Source organism: Nicotiana sylvestris, chromosome 4 (assembly GCF_000393655.2).
Source record: "Nicotiana sylvestris chromosome 4, ASM39365v2, whole genome shotgun sequence".
NCBI lineage: Eukaryota > Viridiplantae > Streptophyta > Magnoliopsida > Solanales > Solanaceae > Nicotiana > Nicotiana sylvestris.
The window spans coordinates 26,143,876-26,164,295 of NC_091060.1; the positions used below are offsets into that span (position 1 = coordinate 26,143,876).

At 35.5% G+C, this 20,420-nt stretch overlaps 1 protein-coding gene across 1 annotated transcript; it reads right to left on the reverse strand.

The window, feature by feature from the left end:
• Positions 1 to 2,470: 2,470 nt before the first annotated feature.
• On the reverse strand, positions 2,471 to 20,280 carry LOC104225972 (ADP-ribosylation factor GTPase-activating protein AGD4-like). The gene is made up of 19 exons (XM_009777849.2): positions 20,027 to 20,280; positions 19,863 to 19,939; positions 19,122 to 19,222; positions 17,712 to 17,782; positions 15,562 to 15,624; positions 14,220 to 14,264; positions 14,002 to 14,067; positions 13,029 to 13,076; positions 12,833 to 12,928; positions 12,711 to 12,752; positions 9,342 to 9,557; positions 9,030 to 9,158; positions 7,790 to 8,002; positions 7,157 to 7,240; positions 6,809 to 7,081; positions 6,375 to 6,496; positions 5,841 to 5,928; positions 4,383 to 4,828; positions 2,471 to 2,879 (listed from the first exon to the last, which is right to left on the reverse strand). The coding sequence occupies exons 1-19, from the start codon at positions 20,078 to 20,080 to the stop codon at positions 2,765 to 2,767; spliced, it is 2,349 nt and encodes a 782-aa protein (XP_009776151.1). The 5' UTR covers positions 20,081 to 20,280; the 3' UTR covers positions 2,471 to 2,764.
• Between the last annotated feature and the right edge of the window lie 140 nt (positions 20,281 to 20,420).

The window sequence follows — 20,420 nt, forward strand, 5'->3', positions numbered from 1 at the left end:
TGCAAAGAATTGAGAATTCTCTCTATGTCTCTCTCTATCTCTCAATCCCTAATTTCAATAATATAAAGCAAAGGAAAAGAGAGCAGCAATTCCACCATTGACAGCCATTAAAAAGCTTTGAAACTTTGAATTCAAATTTGGGTTTTTAAAAATCATTTTTTGTTTGGATTGGATGTTGTTGCAAATAATTGGGAATATGATTTGGAGTTTATATCTCAATTTTGAGGGGTTTTGGTGAAGATTAGACTTGGTTTTAGCTGAATTTCATATTGAAGAAATGACATACAGTATACTGCAGAAATTGTAGAAAAATTGTATTATGTTGTTTATATATTTTTCTTTTATTTATTTAACTATTGTATGAAAGTTGAACAACATTGTATAAAAATTATATTTAAGTTGTATGATATTATAGTTGTATATAATTGAGTAGAAATAATGTATGAAAATTGTAAATAAGTTGTATAATATATAATTAGTTGTATGAAATTTGTTTTTACTATGTATAAATCAGATACAAAAGACATATTGTATAAAATTTGTATTTAAGTTGTATGTTATTATAATTGTATTTAACTAGGTAAAAATAATGTGTGAAAGTTGTAAATAAATTGTATAATATATAATTAGTTGTATGAAATTTATTTTTAAGGTGGATTGTATATATTTTGATCTAAGTTGTAGATAAGTATTGAAATTGAAATTTACAGAAGCTTCATCCAAGTTGTAGATAAGTATTAAAATTGAAATTTACAGAAGCTTGATCCAAGTTGCTAGAAAGAATCCTGATAGAAGGTGAAATTGAAATTTACAGAATTCTAACCAAAAAATACAACTTTCGTCGCAGACAAGAAGAAAAAACAAAGGAAATTAATCAACACTTGAAGAAATAGTTATTTAGGCTATTGTTTAGTTTATTTTTTTTATGATCTTACATTTACGATATTATCATGCCGCTAGCATCTGTGGAATCAGTTCATGAACAAATAAGTTTACTGAAATGTGAGGATTTATCATGAAACTAAGTTTACAATTGTTGAAAAATATGGAAAGAGAAGAGGAGAAAAAAAAATAGTGTAACTAAATCCCTTAATTGAAGGCACTAATAATGGATTGGGAGTCTTTTCAGGTGGAATGTATATATTTTGTAAACAAAACTTGTGTAGGTAGGGTAATTTACTAAACATGAACATTTAGAATAATAAAATTTTCAATAATGTATAGGAACGAAAAAATTCCAATAATTAATTAATATTTTAAAAAAGATGGGAGACAAAAACATCAGAATCTTATAATACAGAAAGCCAATGTCTAAACTCAGCTTTATTTTGTTTTGATTTGAGGGCCCTAAATATATCATATCGGACGGCAAAAGGCACAAAGTCTTGCATGATTTCATCTAGATTCCCTCTTTGCGAATAGGAATAGGAATCATAGGTTATTTTAAATTTATTTTTGTCTTCATATCTAACACTATGGTAGTTTCTGTTCCATATCATTGAGTTGGGTGATCTTGTCATCACTAATCGGACCATGACTTCTGGTCTCGCCGTTTTTCGATTCAGTTAACGGTTACGGTCCGATTTTGAACAGCCCTACCTCTAAGGCAAGCACGTTTGCCATTGCACTAAATAGAAATTTACTTTATGTCAATGAGATTTATATAAATATATATATATATATATATATATATATATATATATATATATATATATAAAGAGAATCACTTTTATCCGATTAGTACAAGAATTATCTTTACTTATACGACTTAGATATCTAAAGTGATTCTGATTTGATACGAGATCGATGTTGTAGGATCTTTTTTATATAATCCTACATAATCTCGAATTTTACCAATTAGTAATATAACACAAGCAAAAGTTCCTAGATTATTCAATTGAACCCCATTTGTACTATGAAGCTTCATCTCTGCTTGTGTATTTTAATTTTTTTTATCTTACTTGCTTTTTCGCCCGATTTCAATGTTTTGTTTCGAACTTAGAACTTGGTCATTTTTCTGCAAAAGAAATATTAAATCGTTTGCACAACGTTTGAGTAAAAAATGAAATATCACATACTGCAATCGAGCTGCGTGATGCAACTCCTGCCTGTTGATTGAAGTGCTACAACAGTTGATGAGCATTTTATTGTCCACAAAACTTATTAAATTAAAATAAGATATACAAAACAAAGTGCTTGGGTAATATTTAAACAACGTAATTATATGGACTTAAAGGTAAAAAATCAGAACATGAGGGTTTTAGAATTGATAGAAAACATTAGATGAAGATAGTAGCAGAACTTCCAGTTGCTAAGAAATTGTACAACTTTAGATGGACATACTTTTTCCTGAGTCGAGGGTATGTTATTGTTGTAGATGAACGTACTTTACCATGCATATGAATGTCCTAAGTGGACGTTAACAACGAAGATGTCTTCTGAATATTATTAAGAAAATAAAAGAGAATGATGAAAAAGCAAACTTCCAGTTTCATTCAGGAAGGTTTACAACTTTTTACTCTTAACATCTAGAATGGTTGTTTCAAAAACTAACAATGTCAAAAAAGGATTTGTGAACACTGCACTGGTTCTTGTTTCTTTCAGGAACTTCACCAAACATCAACAACGTAAACCGGAGAGAGGGAGAGACAAATTGAATTTCAAATATTAGAGGAGAAAATAGTAAGCATTTAATGAACAACATGCTTTACAATTTAAAGAAGTTGGAAGCTGAGGAGTTGCCAATTGAAAAAAATTGCCCATTTCACTCACTCTTGGTAAGCAGGACAAATAACTCCTCATCTTTGATTCCACCCATCTCCATGGCCCTTTCCAGCACACTGAGTCCACCGTAATCCTTGATCGATGCACGGGCACCTCTGAAAACATACGTGCCAGGCAAAGCATAAATATGAGATTCAGAAAAATTTAAGAGTTCGATATTTGGTTTACAAAGCATAAGCTCAACATCAAGTCATCAACCCCTTTGAAATTGGGAGCCACGAGTACTAGCAGTAACAAAAGAGAGCTAGTAGAGAATGTAAAATATCAAAAACTTTATGAGAGCTAAGGTGAAGTGAAAGCTAAATTGAAAATGAGAAAAGGATAGCTGCTTAACTACTTAGCCAAAATTTTAAAGTTACATGCTTCATGTCCTCTGGATGTGAACTTTCCCCTAGAGTATGAACTTATAGAAGTCGCTAAAGTAGAACACAATTTCTTGAAATAAACCACTATGTGAAAAGCTACTTGGTATAGGCTGAGCTGGAAATACGCATGCCACTTCTGAGCTTCAATGAGGTCAACTTAGATTTGTTAGTTAGACAACAATATGTCACCTTAACATGTAAAGTGAATTGATTTGATTTAGGAAGAATTTACAAATATGTACAAAACACAATTTCAAAAGTAATATCATTGATAAGCTATATTACCTTTTATTTTTTATTGTTTATCATGCTGTTATGACATAACATAGGCACTAGTACAGGATAATTTATTAGTTGGATACTTGAATTTTTCTAAGCTCAGAACAGTCGAAGTAGTAGATTTTTGTTAAAGTGCACATAAATTGCTCAATATGAACTTACTAACAATCAGAACTTTTCCCTAATCCTAACCTTAAGATTACTGTGTCCCTCTTGTACCAAAGGAAGGTTCATTCTTTATGTCAAGAGGCTAGATAGTGAAACATTATATGCATATAACCTAAATTTTCATGCTTATCAGCCATATCCTATCACCTGCATCTAGTGTTTTACTCACACGTGCCTATCCTTGATATAAAGGCTGTGGCAACTCTGATGCCTGTCTAACAACCATAGCCCAGTCCAACTAACATAGATGATTAGGAAGTCTATTGCCCAAAGAAGACTAGGATGTTAGAAAACTAGTGATACAAAGTCGGTTGGCTGAAAGTAGTAGAACCAGAAAGCACCGTCAATCTTGCGTGCATTCAGCCAATACTTTGTTTAGGTTCAAGACAACTTTACCACATTATGTCCAAAATGGTACACAAGTTATTAGCATTAGATCTGAATTTAAAATGATATGTTCACGCATAGATGAATACAGCAGAAGTATTATGGTTCCTTTTCAAAAACTAAGAGAAGGAACAAATGATGGAGGTAAGCTTATAGTAACTAAAAGCAAGAAAGAGTATAATCTTGAATTCAGTTTAATGCGGAACCATGGAAGTCATCTTGTCATGAATTCAAATAATTTTAGCCAACTGTAAGAAAGAACTACAGATCTAAATGCTGAGATAATGTAACCAAATTAAATATTGGGAGAACTAATAGAAAGATATGTTGCTGAGAGGTCAGATTATTAAATTGCCTAGAAACCATGCTACGTAAAAATGACTGAATTAAATATATCACCTTCTAAGCAAAAATTTTGCCAAGTGGTGTCTCCCCGTGCAGATACAATGTTGTAGAGGAGTCCTTCCATGAAAATCACGCCTATTTATATCTGCACCAAATTGCAGAAGAAGTTCAAGCATCACTGGACTGTCATCGTTGCATGCGAGATGTAACAAAGAACATCCTTGACGGCAAAGCTTGATGTCCTGACAGCCTGCTGGGTTTTGATGTTTCTTTTTGGAATCATCAAAGCCTAATTTTGAATCATTTTCATGAATTTCATGGTATATTTTAGCACCTTTGACCTCATCATAGGTAGTGTTGATTATATTCACATCTGACATTACAATAATTCGATAGACTTCCTTCACATTATTACTCCTAACTGCTTCCCAGATGCTGGTGGCACGATTGTTGTTGTACGGTGCAAGAGCTTCTTTATTCACAACCTGCTTTTCAACATACTGGACAACATGAAGCAAGTTAATATCGCAAATATTCATAGAAACTTTGCATACATTCTCATTTCTAGCAGCGGCTTTTTTTTTTTTTTTTTTTTGATGAAGTAGTTAATAAAATAGGCATCAAGAAGATGCAAGAAGTACAACAGTGGGGGTAAAGAGTCAGCTTTGATACAAAAAAGTGTTAAGCTAAAGAAAATGAGCTGACAAAATCCAAATCGTTAATAGCTTTGATTTTTGATGGTATACATTTTCTATATGGTTAATTGTAACTTAAGAGTCAGATTTATCTCCATTAATTTTTACTTTAGTACAAGTATTTGTACTATAAAGACTAATATACTTAATATATGAACTGTCCGTGACGGAATTCTTATGATTGATCATCTTAGTTTGGTTAATGATACTAACTTAAAGAATTTCTGTTACAAATACTTCTAGTAACTTAACGAATTACTGTTACAAATATTTCCAGTAACAGTATCAGGCACATTGACATGAAAATTCAACTCTATTTCAATCATTTGATGTGTTATGCAAAAAACAACACAGATGGATATGAACTACTAAATTCATTTCAAGTTTTAATGGTGAACTAAACAAATGTAATAGAGCAAAAACAATTAAACTAATATTTGGCCTGTGCTGGATAGTGGGCCTAATGTCGGAGGGCAGCCTTGTTCAGATAGATGATGTATGTCCAGGAACCTACATTCAGGGATATGGAACAACGGTGGCATAGCATATAGCAGATCCAGGCTAAAGATTTGCAGCTACAGTGAAGGTATTGATGTGGAAAAGTATAGCAATAGTGATTGGAGGGGCAAATGAATCGCCCAAAAGGGGTTTTGGGCACAACTCAAGCACCTAAACACATACTAAGGTATTTTCACATGATTTCCTTCGAGATTATATCAAATCTCAGTAACTGTAAACCGAGTTTTCAGGCTTAGCACAAGGGAGAAAATGTATGACATGGAGAAGGAAAGTCCTTAAAACATGCAAGAAAGTATACCTTTGCCAAAATGTACTTCTCCTTTTCATGAAAGCCATCTTTCGGGCTTGGCTTGGAAACAGATTGAATAGAATCAACATTTGTTGATCTGAACAAATTGATAATTCAACACGAGTTATACCAGTAAAACATAGTTTACAAATCATTAGAGCTAAATGCATGTATATAATCCTGGCACGCGGGAACATTATCTACTTGTTTCTTACATTTGTTATCAAAAGATGAATTCTCCGACAATGTACTGAAATAGGAGATAGGCATTCTGACGCAGATAGAATGTCAAATTGTAATGGAAATATAGAATGTGCATTAACTAGCTCAATTGAAGAATGACCAGAAGTATAGACATAGATAGTTCTGTTATCTGTAAAGCGGGAATTTTATGATCTGTCATATCTCTTAACATTTCTTTTCTTGACTGACTGGAGGACCTTTCACATTAAATCTGAACTCGAAGATCGAAATAGAAGATCTACAGAAATTTATACCATGCAAGAATGCCTTTCTTGTATGTTATCAACTAAAGGAACATACCTGCCACTTGGAAGTAGAAGCAGCTCCTCCCACACCGAGTTACAGTAAGAATTACCCAATGTGCGAAATAGATCCAAGATGGTAGGCTCCCAAACCCTGACATCTAACGTGATGGACCTGACCTGCAAATAATAAGTATCTCAAGAATAAATACAGGCCCATAGATCTTTCAATTTTCTTTGCAGCAACTGCAAAAAAGTTATTAACTAAAAATACATTTCCAGAAAAGATTCAATAGCTACTAACCTCCGGAACTAATAATGGATCATCATAAAAGTAATGCAAAAAATCATATTCGCAGATATACATGCATGTGGACCAGTAGAAAATTGAACAAACACCATGAACTAAAATGGTCTATTTTTTGTTGCAAAAATAAGACATATTTGTAGACAAAAGGAACAAAAGAAATTTCAATATTGACAAATATGTACCTTTGAGATATGAACACCAAGGTTCCGATGAATTCCCGAGCATTCTATGCAAATTAAGATACCAAGATTTAGAGATGCCCAATCAGGTTCTGAAGCACCACAGTCAGCACACGTGTCATTTCCAGGAACTTCTCTGAGAATCCTAGAAACAGAATCGGCCTGATTGACTCTCATGGTAGCTAGTGCATTTTCGCCACTAACAGCCCCTTGAACATTTAAAGAAGCAGCATAGGTACCGTTGCTACTATCAACGTCATTTTTACTAGGATCAAACTGCAAAAACATGACGACGCTCAAGATGACTTCAGAAAATTATTTTGTACAGAAAACTAGATTTCAAGATTCAACCTTATGTAGATGAGAATTCAAAAGGGACGCAATCACTCCGGTGATTTTATTCATCCAGTCAACTCTTTCAGCTTCACTTTCAGCCTGCCAGTGGAAAATAAAGGGTAATTGTTATACATGATGGATCAGCCCTTGTTAAAGTGTTGTAGAATCTGGTAACACATTAGTGCAACTACAGAAGAGATTGCACCGTTTGTGGTTCTTTCTGCTGAAGCAAATAAAGAAGCCAATTGTGACTATTGTTCAGCCCATTACTATAAAGTGTCAAAGCATAAGACTTGACAAACGCACAGTTGACAGATCTTTTATTTACTTGATGAAGATTAAAACAAAATATACTATGCATAAGCTTAAAAAATGTTAACCTGAATCAATTTGACTAAAAGATAGATAGCCAAATGAAACAATTACACGATATCGTCAAAAAATTGTAGCATTCCTCCATTCAGTAATCAGATACAGATCTAATGCATCAAAGCAATAGTAGACTTAAAACTCAAACTTCCTAATAAAACAGTTTAAAATATTGAGTTACTCTAACTCTTTCTTCTTTGAAATGTTCTTCCCTTCTAGCATTGACATATTACTATCAATTTAGCATTGAGAACAAAGATCGACTATTCTATTCTTTACCTGCAATGTATAAGTTTTTAATGGCGAAATAATTCTGAAGCAAAGCCTCAGGTCTGTGTCCTCCGCATCAGGTTTTATTGTAGAAGTATGAAGATCAACAGTACGACAGCCTAAATTCTCCTCTCCAAGGGATGACGACCTATACCTTGTCCGGAATCTGCCAAATACACTACTATTGTTGTCAACACCGGAGGGATGAGATGACGGGGAGCCCTGCCAATAAGATAAATTTGAAGGAGTAAGCAAAAGAGTGTCCTGGAAATAACTTTACTGCTAAAATACTCTAGCACTTTGTTTTAAAAAATCCACCACAGTTGAGGAAAGTGTAATATTTACATTAACCATAAGTGCTTTCCAAAGTGCTTCGGATACCATAAAGTACCATTAGTTTGTATAAGTTTTGTTCCAAATTTTCTTTTCAAAAAGCTAAAGTTTAGAGCTTTAAAGTACTTTCCAGATTTGAACAAAGAAGGTAATTTTAAACCAAAAATTAGGTGCCAGATATTTTTTCCTTTTTGATCAAGTAATAAGATTTTATTAAGAAAGGGCATAAATACGCACATACAAGAAGAATAGCAAAAACTAGAAAATCTTACAGCACACCAGATCTTTATTATTATCATTGTTTCAAAGACAACTTTACCCTGCTATGATGGAATCACATCAAAGACTTCAAGTTAAAAGATGCTCTTTTGACTGAGGTGGCAAAGGGTTACCTTTCAGATATAAAAAATGAGCACAATGTATACCTACTATAGACAGTCATTAGTAGGCCACATCTATATCAGCAAATATAGACATATTTCAGTCGTTCTCTCTCGTCAAAGTAGATTCATGTTGACTTGCCAATTCTACACAAACATCAGTTTTTGAAACAAATAATATTCTTAGCAATCCAAGGAGTTCACACATAAGTAAGCCTACTCGTGAAGATGTTAGAGAAAGTCATAAAGAACCAGCAACATCGTACATTTGGCCTTAAGGTTTTTCTCCCACATAATTCCAAAATTTCCACCAAATGATTGTACTTTACCAGTTTACCTTATTATACTAATCATTGCACTTAAGATTCAATTATACGACCTTGATTTTCATGTCAACTGAAAATCAGAAAAGTAACACTAAACAAGTAGGACTGATTCACACAAGGCGTCTAACAAAAACTTTGAAAAAGAAAGATAAAGCAGAATAAAGGCATGAAAATAACTTATATTAGGAAGGTGAAAATAATTAAGAATACCATCTGTGCACCCTTGAGCCTGTAATAATATAAATTGCCAAGACTGTCAAGTACGAAGAACCGTCTCTTCCAATCTGCCCTCAAACTGGAAGATCTTTTCAAAAGATATCCCTGCTTAATAGTTTGGACCTGGAAGAATGTAAGAAAAAGTATCCAGATTTTAACGTCTGGTATTTACAATAAAATTTATCTACAAAATCAGGAGACATTTCAGGGGTTCCTATACTTAAATCTAGTGCTATATTTATTGTAGAGCTCTCAACCCCTACACGGACAAATAACAGACAGAAATGACATTGTTATATTACTTACCGCTCCTTCTGCACTGGACTGCATAATTGCTTCTATATTTTTGTCTGAATTCATACCAACACCATTTGAGGCTATAGAACTAGTTGAAGTACCAAGGTTACTGGATCCCCGCATATGATTAAGCTCAGCTTGTGTCCTGAACTCTTGGATTCTTTTGGCAAGTTTGTCTTGTTCTATGCTGGCCTGTTCCTTCGACTGCTGAGCATATGTCAAAACCTGATTTGAGGAGTTAATATTAGCACCAAAAATGTGCAAAAAGAAGAAAGATATCAAACACAAACTGCAAATTTTTAATCATTTTGACTGTTGTCAATGTCAATAATCAAGCAAGCTGCAAATCATCCATTTTATGTTTATAAATGCAGCAAAAGAGGTAGTGCGAGACATATAGATCTGAATGTTATCAGTGGAGGTGGCAAATGAGTAGGCTGGGTTACATTGTGTGGTGGAAGAAGGTGGTTAGGTAGACAACGGGTTATGAGCAACTCATCCAATGCTGGTCCACTGCGGTTTAGGCCAAAATTGGCCGGGTAACCTGTAGTATTTGAAATTCATCCTAAATAAGTTTTCACTAATATATACTTATACTTTTTATATATGCTCAGTTTATGCCCTTCACTGAGGTACTAGTGAAGTATCATCTACACCAGAGACTATACATTTTCTCCTTCAAGAAACTTTGCAGTGATTGAAGAGATTTTCAAAACATAAAAGCAAAAGAGAAGCAAAGTAAATAAACACCAGTTTCTCAAATGGGTTATGCCTGAAAGTGTAAAAGATGGATTGATTAGCTGGAGTTCATGGAAGGTCAGAAAATCCATCAGGGAAGTTTGGAAGATGATCCCAGCTTGTTTCTTCTGGTGTATATGGACTGAGAGAAACACAAGATGTTTTGAGGGCATTTCTACTCCAAATTACATACTTAAGGCTAGATGTTTAGCAAGTTTATGTAGCTGGAGTAACCTTGCACCTTCTTAATGCCTTATATGAAAACCATTATCTTATCAAAAAAAAAATAATAATAATAAACAAGCCCAATGCTTACATTATGCTTGGCTTTGTCAACTTTGGCTGGTAGGGTGGATCTCCCAAGAAGGGTGTCATGATTGACATCGTTAGTAATCAGCATGTGACCGACCCTCTCCCTCCCTCTCCCTTCCTCCCTCCCTCCCTCCCTCCCTCCCTCCCTCTCTCTCTCGCTGCGTGTGTGTGTAAAAAAAGGTATTTCTAAAATGAAATAGCCATCTCTCTCCTTATCAAAAAATAAACAACTGTACCTCAGTCCCAAACAAGTTAGGGTCTGCTATATAAATCCTCTCTGACTACGTTACACCGTTTAAACTCATCTCATGCCAATATTATGCAAATACAAATAAAAATATTAGAAGTTCTGTATATTTTCGAAACTTATAAATCTCCGGAAGGCTAACCCCCTCCTAGAAAGCATATCACCTACGATAAAAGTGCTAATATCTAAAACATATACTCAACTAATATGTATCGCCTACATATATCTTTTTTTCATTATGCCATATCTTTTGCTAAGTCTGAATAGATTCTCAATAATTGTAGGTCCTTCGAGACAACTTCCTTTCATGTGATTTTTGATCTACCTCGTTCTCTTTTAATACCTTCATTTACCATGGTTTCACACCTATGGACTGTGCGAAGTGGTCTAACTTTGCTCTTCGTTAATATTTGGGGCCAAATGAGCCCTTGCCGTTAGCAAAAGGGTTCATCTATGACCCCTTTTTTTGTTGCTAACGGAGCATTATTTAGCTAAAACTTGATTTTAAATACAATGATTAGCACTTGGGCTGCTACATAGCTATCTTTAAAGGCACTATTTGTAACCAACCCCAGCCCCTCCTCTATTTTACCCATCCTTGACACCAACAACCACCACCTCTCCACTGGGTTACCACCATCACTCTCCCTTTCAGAAAATTCCATAATCTCTTCTTCCGAAAACACAGATTCTTAACCATCACCCAACAGCTGCTTCTTCCCAAAAATCCTATCTTCAACCAGCAAAAGCCCACTCCAAAATGTTCACCCAGAAAAAGAAAGAGAAAAAGAAACCCACCTGGAAAGCCCACGAGAAATTCATCTTCTGCCCACCAACGTTACACCACAAATGAAACCTTTCTCCTTCATTATCTCTACACATTGAAAAACCCTTCAACCTTTGACATCAACCCCCAAAAAAGCATCATCACCACCTTATAAGAACATCATAGCCGATGACCTTCGTACTCATCGAAAAAGCTTCCCCAAAAACCAATCAAAAGAAAAGAAAACTTTCCACCTTCAACCTTCCTCTCCACCACCACGAGACTAGATTTGAAAATACCACCGCCATAAACCCACTGTAAAACTCATTTTCCAGCCAACTCCTCCAAGCAGTCTACTGCTGCAACACCACTGAGACCGCCTTTCACCACCTCTAACCCGCAGGAAAAGCTTTCGCCTTTCGATGATCATTTATGTAGAAAAATGGAGTCCAAAAAGCTTTCTCCTTTTGATTTTCGAAGGGGTTCCTTTTTCGGATATTGAAAGTGGTGGGAAGATGAGAAGAAATAATAGAGAAGGAGAATATGGTAGATGGTGAAGGTTGTTGCCTTTTGGGTGAAGACGGTAAATTCGAGTGTGGGTAAAAAGGGGGAGGGGGGGGATACCAGTGGAGACAAAAAACAAAATACAGTAGGTGATTTCTTCCCGTTTGTTCAAGCCTTGCTCAACAGAGTTACCTGGTACCTGTTGTTGGTGGGAGGCAGCAGGTATCCCGTGGAATTAGTCGAGGTGTACGCAAACTGGTCCCGACACCACGATATTTAGAAGGGGGGGGGGGGGGGGTTGGTAAAAAATCAAGGGCTTAAATGATAGGACACATGGCATCTTCCGGTGCTAATCATGATAATTAGAGATAAATTGATCTCAAAGCTTCCGTCATTAGCAAATAAGGGCATTGGCATTTTGCATAGTTCAAGCGCAAATTTGGTCCTTTGCCCTAAAAAATAGCCATCTCTCTAGTCTTCTCAATGGGGGCTTTTAAATGAAGTATAACTTAGAAGTACCTTAAAATAAGCAAGCACATTAGCACAAAACCTAAGATGCTCTTAAAAGCCATGAATCAGCTATTCTATGCAAAGATTAATCTCCTTAAATATAATTTGTGCATATTGCAATCAAAAAACAGAAAACAATGAAAGAGTTCTGAAGAAAGAAGTAAGGAACAAGAATCAAATTGCAGCATAAGAGGATCTGCCACACCCAAAATAATAAAAAATGACAGCATCCTGATGTGATCTTCCCAGTCAATGTCCTCTATCATAATATAAGGAAAAAGTAACTTATATAATGGGGTACCTGATGGATGAACGGCTCCATTTGGCTTAATAAGTCATAACCCTACATGAAACAAGTACTGAAATTTGTTAGTTTGATGACAGAAACTTAACTGCATTAAAGAGAACATCAAAAAGACATACCAGCTTGAAGTATCTCAGATGTGCATCCATAATAGCACTAAAGGATTCTAAGAACTCGTACTTCTTTTTCGCTTCAACATTCGTGAGAGCATTTACCTGAAATCCTTGAGGACTACAAGGCTATAAACTAGAACGTAGAGGCAAGAAACTTTTGCTAGATAAGTGTAGAAAAGATTCTTGTATGCATTATACATACTAGATTGAAACGGCTTCTCTCAAAAGTGGACTTCGAGTTATGTAGGTCCTGTCACAGAACAAGTTAACGATCCTCAGTGTATTTAATTAAGCATGGCAAAATGTCCATTCCCAGTTTTGACTCCTAACTACGTAGATCATTTTTCTTGTCAGATAAGTGCTAATAGAAAAAACAGAAGGAATATATGTTCCATAAAATCCTGAATAGGATATCATTAGCACAAAAACAGCAATGGGATACACGTTAAATGCTTCAATATTAATTTATCACAATTTGTTTCCTGGAGTTGGGAGCAAAGTAAATATATGTAAAAGCTCTGAGAAATGCTTCATGAAAAAGGCTACCAATAAGTTGCCTCTACGAGCTTTAGCTGAACATGTAAAACTTTTCCTTTCATGTAGGTCATTTAACAACCAATAAAAAGGGGAACAAAGAATGGGCTACAATGTGTTTACCCAAAGCATGAGGTTTAGTTTCTTATCCCATTCCTCAATTTAATATCCCACATAAGCATTATTAGTAGCAATAAGGATGATGTGTTTACCCAAAGCATGACCGAATGAGTTTCTCATCCAGTTCCCTTGTTATACCATGACAATATCTATAAATAAATGGTAGCAATTTGGATCGTCCATGATCGAAATTCAGAAAATGAGGATGAATGTTCTTATAGTTTCTTCCCAAAGCATCACCTTTCCATCTCTATTTTTTTTCTTCAAGGTAAAAAAGCATGCAAATGATTCCTCAGAGGTGTTCTATAGAGAAAGACCTATTGCCACCGAAGTTTGGAGATTCTCTCGGACATAATTTTATTTGGACATATAGTGATCAGGCTGCCAAGCACTTTTGGTTGGTAACTTTAGCAACATGTATTAATTTTCATTGGGTTATACATTTATCAAGTTAGAGGGAAAGAGAGAGACATGAGGATGAACAATCCACAAAGATACCCTTTTTCAGAGAAAGGGCTTACTTCTTCTATTTCAGCAACAACTTCATCCCGTGCATTCTTCTTCAGAGAAGCAAACCTTTCACGTGTCTGGCAGTTTAGCAACTCAAGAATGAAATTAATAACAAAGTGAAGTGGAAGTGTTATCTTCCAATCGAGCCACCATAGGATTTTGTATATGAAATCTTCTAAGCATTTAAAAGGCAGTTTTCCACCTGTTTTAATTCAGACATCCCCATTACCTGGTCATAAGTGGATGCAGCTTTATCAAACCGGCGACGAGATTCCTGCAAAATTAGAGACGAGTAATCAGCATCATTAATGTCTAAGTACAAAAACTTTTATGTCAAAACCCACTCTCAGGCATCCATGTGACAGACTGACACCTAAAGTTGCGCTGGCCATGTTCAACAAACATTTGGTTAAATGACTAGCGGAAGTTCATGGATGCCAAAACAATTGTCCCAATTGCAGGATTTGGCAACATAGAATAATTCCTAATTTACATAGTCATTCCAAAGAGGAGTTGATCTCAAAACCTTTTTCCCCCTCCCCATCCCCCACCCCCGCAAAACCCACCCACCCCCACCCACCCTCCAATAAAAAGGGAAAAGAAACCATCACTGTTGGGTTAAACAAACAAAGGATTAACTAGTACTCCCTCCGTTTCAATTTATGTGAATCTATTTGAGGAGTTCAAGAAAAAAAAGAAAACTTTTGAACGTGTGGTGTAAAATGAGGCACATATATTTTGTGTGACTATAAATCATTGCATAAAGGTAAATTGTTTCCAAATATGAAAAGAGTTCATTCTTTTTGGCACGGACTAAAAAGGAAATAGGTTCACATAACTTGAAAAGGAGGGAGTATTGAATATTGGAAACAGAATTAGAGGGTAACCTTGGGCAGGAATAAAGCAGAAACGAAGAGGTTTACATCAAGTTATAAACAACGTAAAGCCTCCCTATTATACATATCAGTTATGTCTAGAACTGCAAAGATATTGTGCCTGTTCAATGTAATAGCAGCAGTAATAATAACTTGCTGGAATTTGAATCTGCTAAAGAACATGACTTATCCTGGCACTATAAGGATTGTTGTTGCAGTTGTGGTTATAGTCGTAGCTGTTGTATCAGAGCTTTGATGACAAATTACTCGCTACAGTAAAGTCTGGAGGAAGAAATTTCCTTGCCTCCCAACTTTTTGTCTAATGCTAAATCTGCCTGAGGTGTTCTTGTTGAGTGTTGCTCATAAATAGGGGTATCTCGTATCTTTTAGATTATCAAGTAATCAATACATCTCTTCCCTTCTCTTATTTTCCACACTTACAAACACCTGTAGGATTTTAGGGCCACATATGGGATTGATGTCACATATAACAGAAAATAACAGAAACAATTCATCAGATACATACTTATCCTATGTAATTGAGGCAATTTCCTCGCTAATATCTCAAATAGTAGGCAAAATGTAACATCTAAAAGTAGGAATATTATAAAAGCTCTTTAATTCTATAAAGCAAACATATAGAAAGCTTCGTCTAAATTTCCAAAACAATACTGAAACAGTGCCAAATGTGGTTACCTTTACATCCTGCAAATCAACAGACAAAAATTGGCTCACACGATCCACGAGCACATGTTCTACCTGCAAAAGTTATAGCTTGTCTTACTTTTTCAATCAAGTATATCTGAACAAATGCTGACAAATCTTTCACATAAAATGGAGCGACATAATCAGACAAGTTTAGCTCATCCAATGACAGGAGGTCCCAAGAACTTCATTCTGCAGCGTCAGAGAGAGCTCGTAATAGCTTGTTCTAAAATTGCAAGTCCAAACTATCTACTTATGATTCTCCACTTTCATGGCAGTTAAACGAAACAAAATTATTGGCGATCTCAGAAATATCAAATTTGGATTAGTTTAAATGGTTATACTTGTAATTATAGAAAACTCAATTGTGTATTAGGTTGGTGTAGAAAACTCCACTTCCACGGCAACTACAGAAAGATTTGGTGTTTGATGAGAATGGTTGTTCTTCCACTCAGGATGATGTTTCTATGCGCGTGGATCTGAAGAGAACAATTCAGAGCTTTACTGACAAATATTGACAAATCTTTCACATAAATGGAGTGACATAAAAAGACAAGCTTAGCTCATCCAATTACAGGAGGTCCCAAGAACTTCATTCAGCAGTGCCAGAGAAAGCTCATAATAGCTTGTTCTAAAATTGCAAGTCCAAGCTATCTACTAATGGTTCTCCACTTCCACGGCATTTAAACGAAACAAAATTAATGGCAATCTCAGAAATATCAAATTTGTGTTAGTTTAAGAAGTTATACTTGTACTTATAGAAAACTCAATTGTGTATTAGGTTGGTGTAGAAAACTCCACTCCCATGGCAACTACAGAAAGATTTGGTGTTTGATGAGAATGGTTCTTGTTCCACTCAAGGTGATGTTTCTATGCACGTAGACTTGAAGAGAACAACTTCAGAACTTAACTGACATTTTTCTTTTTTCTCTTTTTGATAACTGATGGCATATTACTTAAGAACAGAAGCAAGTAGGTGTTAAATGTATACAAACAAGAAAATGTATCACTTCCCTTTTTCCTATGTATGAAGCCAGTGAAATCCATCAAAACATATGTACCATTCAGGTTTTGAATTACACCAAAGCTAATAGAGCATGGAATTGGACTTCAGCCAGTGTAGAGCCTTAAATACCATAATCTCACTTGAACTTCAGCAAGTGTAGAGTCTCAATCTTCCTTCAGAGCACTTATGATTTATCTTTCTCTACATTCCCTACCAAATTCATGCTGGACTCCATATCTTCTGATGTGTTTATGAGCATTCCTTCCTCTCCAACAGAATAGAGTGTCTATTAGTGTCTTAGGCATTACCTAATGAACACCAAATAACTTAGAGATGTGTTCCGCCACTCAATGGAATGCATATAAAAAGAGATTATTAGGATATTCTGACTCTCTTCAACAGTTGGGACATGTTTTACACAAAATAACATGCCCTTTTCCAGATTATTCTGAGGGAGACAAGCTTGTGATCCAACCAAAACAAACAACTTTAAGGGCTGCTCGGATCTTCTAGAGCATTTGGCAAGACCACTGAGTTGAGCTGTTCCCAAGATTCAACAATGTGTTATAGCAGGCCTTCACTGTGAAGATTCCCCTTTTGTCACAGTTCATCAAAGAACCTTCTCTTTTTTTCAAGTTTCCCTATGATAATAGCCAGTCATTCTCCCAACCCTAAGGATTCCTCACGAATCTGAAGTCCCAACCATTAGTAGATCTGCATCCAGCTACGGTTGCTTCAGGATATGAGGCAAAGTTGTATAAATCTGGTATCCCTCAAGGGTGTCTGTCTCAGCCATGCATCATATTAGAATCTTATCTTTATACAATCACCCACCCTGAATTGTATTTTGATATGGAACCCATCCCACTGAGAACTTATTACCTCCATGATCCCAATCCGTGAGCTGTTGACACAGGTTTAATTCACCAAAATTGTTTGTTTAACTATTATAGGTGTATTCGAGTAAAACGGAACAGGGCACACACAAAGCAACAGGCTTTGATAGAAGAGTACAAAGTTTCTAACTAAAGGCTCAAGAGTAAACTACAGCAAAATTTACAAAGGAAACAGCAGTGGTCCATTCCAATTTGTTACCAAATAGAGAACTACTCTACTATACAATGCATCCACTTACTTGAGATCGGATAAGTTCCTTGTATGTAGCAAGCTCACGCAACGCAGTGATGAACTTCGTTATGATTGGACCTGACATATGGATGCATTTAGGAGTGAAAATAATCTTAACGTTTGATTCGAGTCAATACTAAGCTTCACAATGTGATCATGGAGAAAACATTATCAAATCACATTAGGTAACCGTACTTTGGAAATATAAATGGAGTAACAACAGACGATGTTTCCGTGTCAACTCCATCAAGTGACGCCCAGAACTACAGCATGAAATTTCACATTTGAGCATGCATAGTATGAAAAATAGAACTACAAACACTTTTTCTTTAATCAAGACTTCACGGAACTCTGATATATTAACAATTGGAGTTAGAACTTAGGAAGACCAACAAGCAACAGGGAATTGATTTTCTTTTTCTTTTTTTCTAATAACAGAGAAATCTCTGACAGCCAATGGCGCATGATTCAAAACTTGGTGGATAATGGTAAATTGATTATAACTTCCAACAATATAATGAACCATCACTAAATGGTGGTTTCGCTTCAAATTATGTTATATTCCAGCAATAACACGCCGCACAATCTTTAGTGCCTGTTAGATCCAACATACTTTTTTTCTTCATTTTGTTAATAGCTGTAATTTTTAATGACAAAAAGAGACACCCCTAAATGCCCATCACATACCAACTAGCAGCCTACAAAATACAAGCCATCCGAAACCCATCCAATCATCTATTTGAGTTGGCAAGTCTTCCATCCCACACAGCACCCAGAGAAAGAAACTAAAGAGGGAAAACAAAAAAACAAAAAAAGAACAGAGAGGGAGAGAGAGAAATATGTGTTGTTCTGGACCACCTATTACAATGTTGCCTTCTCAACAACATCCATGTAATATTATAGCACTAGGTGACCACTTTCAGGCTTTAAGTACTCTGACATCAATAGTGACTCAGGAGCTCCCTAAGAGAATGAGAGATGGCCCAGAAAGCAATTAAGAAAGCAGTGAATCCCTTTAGCTAACATGCCCCCTTCAGGAAGAAGAAAATTTGGTTTTCACATAGTTTCAGGACATGCAAGACCAGCTTATATAACCGGTATTTCTCCATAAGCTAATTGAGATCAGGCTTCCGTGCAGTGTTAATATACACATAAGAAGTCAGCTGTTTGGGGCCACAGAATTCAAAGAGCCTTGGCAGGGATATATTTTTGCATTCACGTGACGTCTCAACCAAATTTACTGCGAACCTCAGGGCGATCATTTATATGAGAATTCCGAAATCCAGCAACATTGAAGAGAAAAAAACACCTTCTTCAAGAAAATAAACCGCGTGCACAATGCAGTAATTGATAGTTGCAAATAAAATTAGCAAAAATGAGTAACTTTTTAATAGGTTGAATCAGAAAATTAACTAACCTCCTAGGGACACACTGAGAGGGTCATCTAGACCACCACCAAATGCCTCTAATGATTCGGCAAAGATGATATCCCCATTGTGCGCTTCTCCAAGAACTTCCCTGAAATAACAAATATCAATAATAGCCTTTACCTAAACCAATAAATGCTAATGAATAAATCAAATCTTTCAGACAGAACAAGAGAACGAAAATTTCGCAGAGCAAACAAATTTGGCAACAGCATATTTACATATACATTTCTGTTCTCTGCACATCGTATGTGTGTGTGCGCGTGCGCGCGTGTGAGAGAGAAAGAGATGACTGTTCAAAAACCTCTAGTTGTTAGAGAACCACTGCCTAAGGCTTGATGGCTAGAGTTACTTGGTACCTGTACTATTGGGAAGCAGGAGGTAACATGTTTTTGTGATGGTGAGAAGTAGCAAGTGCCCGGTGAAATAGTAGAGGTGCACGCAAGCTTGGCCCAGCTACCACCATCATTAATTTAAAAAAAAAAAAAAAAAAAAAAAGAGAACCCCCAATTTGCCAAAACAAATTATTTACTACTCCTTCAATAAAATTGACCTAATAGATTATAATAGATTGTGTACATGATTATATAGCCACCTCTAAATCTAATAGTGTGGATTGAAATGTACTTCATTGGACTAAAAATGTCAGCTTTTTAATCATTACAAGTTATTACAGTAAATAAAAGTTATTGGACTAACTGAATTCTGAAATGATAAAATTGGGTACTCACATGTACTTCTTACAGCCTTTGTATAGCTTTTGACATCGATCTCTGAGCTCATCCGTATTCTGTTCAACAGAACGCACCTAAAAAAACAACAAATTTTAGAAAAAATAAATAAATTTTACAACCAAAAAAAAAGGGAGAGAAGGGGATTAGAAGCAAAATCTAACTTGTTTCTGGAACATAGGAGAATCTTCCAGCTTAATAAACGCAGCCATTGACATATTTCTCTTTCGAAAAAACTCCAAGTTTTGTTTAGAATCAGAAACGGGAATGGATCTGTTTGATTTTGATTTTACTGTACTTTCCCAAATGAAGAAGCTTTTCTAGGATCGGATCTTAAAATCATACGTCATTTTAAGGTTGTTTTTTGGTAGGTTGTCAAATGCTATAATATTCATTGTTGAGAGTGGAATTATGTGTATGTGAGCTGGTTAAGGACCCTATTTTATTTTAATGATTGTTAAAAAGGAAAAGAACGAGTAAATATAATCCAAAATTTTACTGTTAACTTTATACATTAACCTTTTATTTTTTATTACAACAAAAACAAGGATCCTAAAG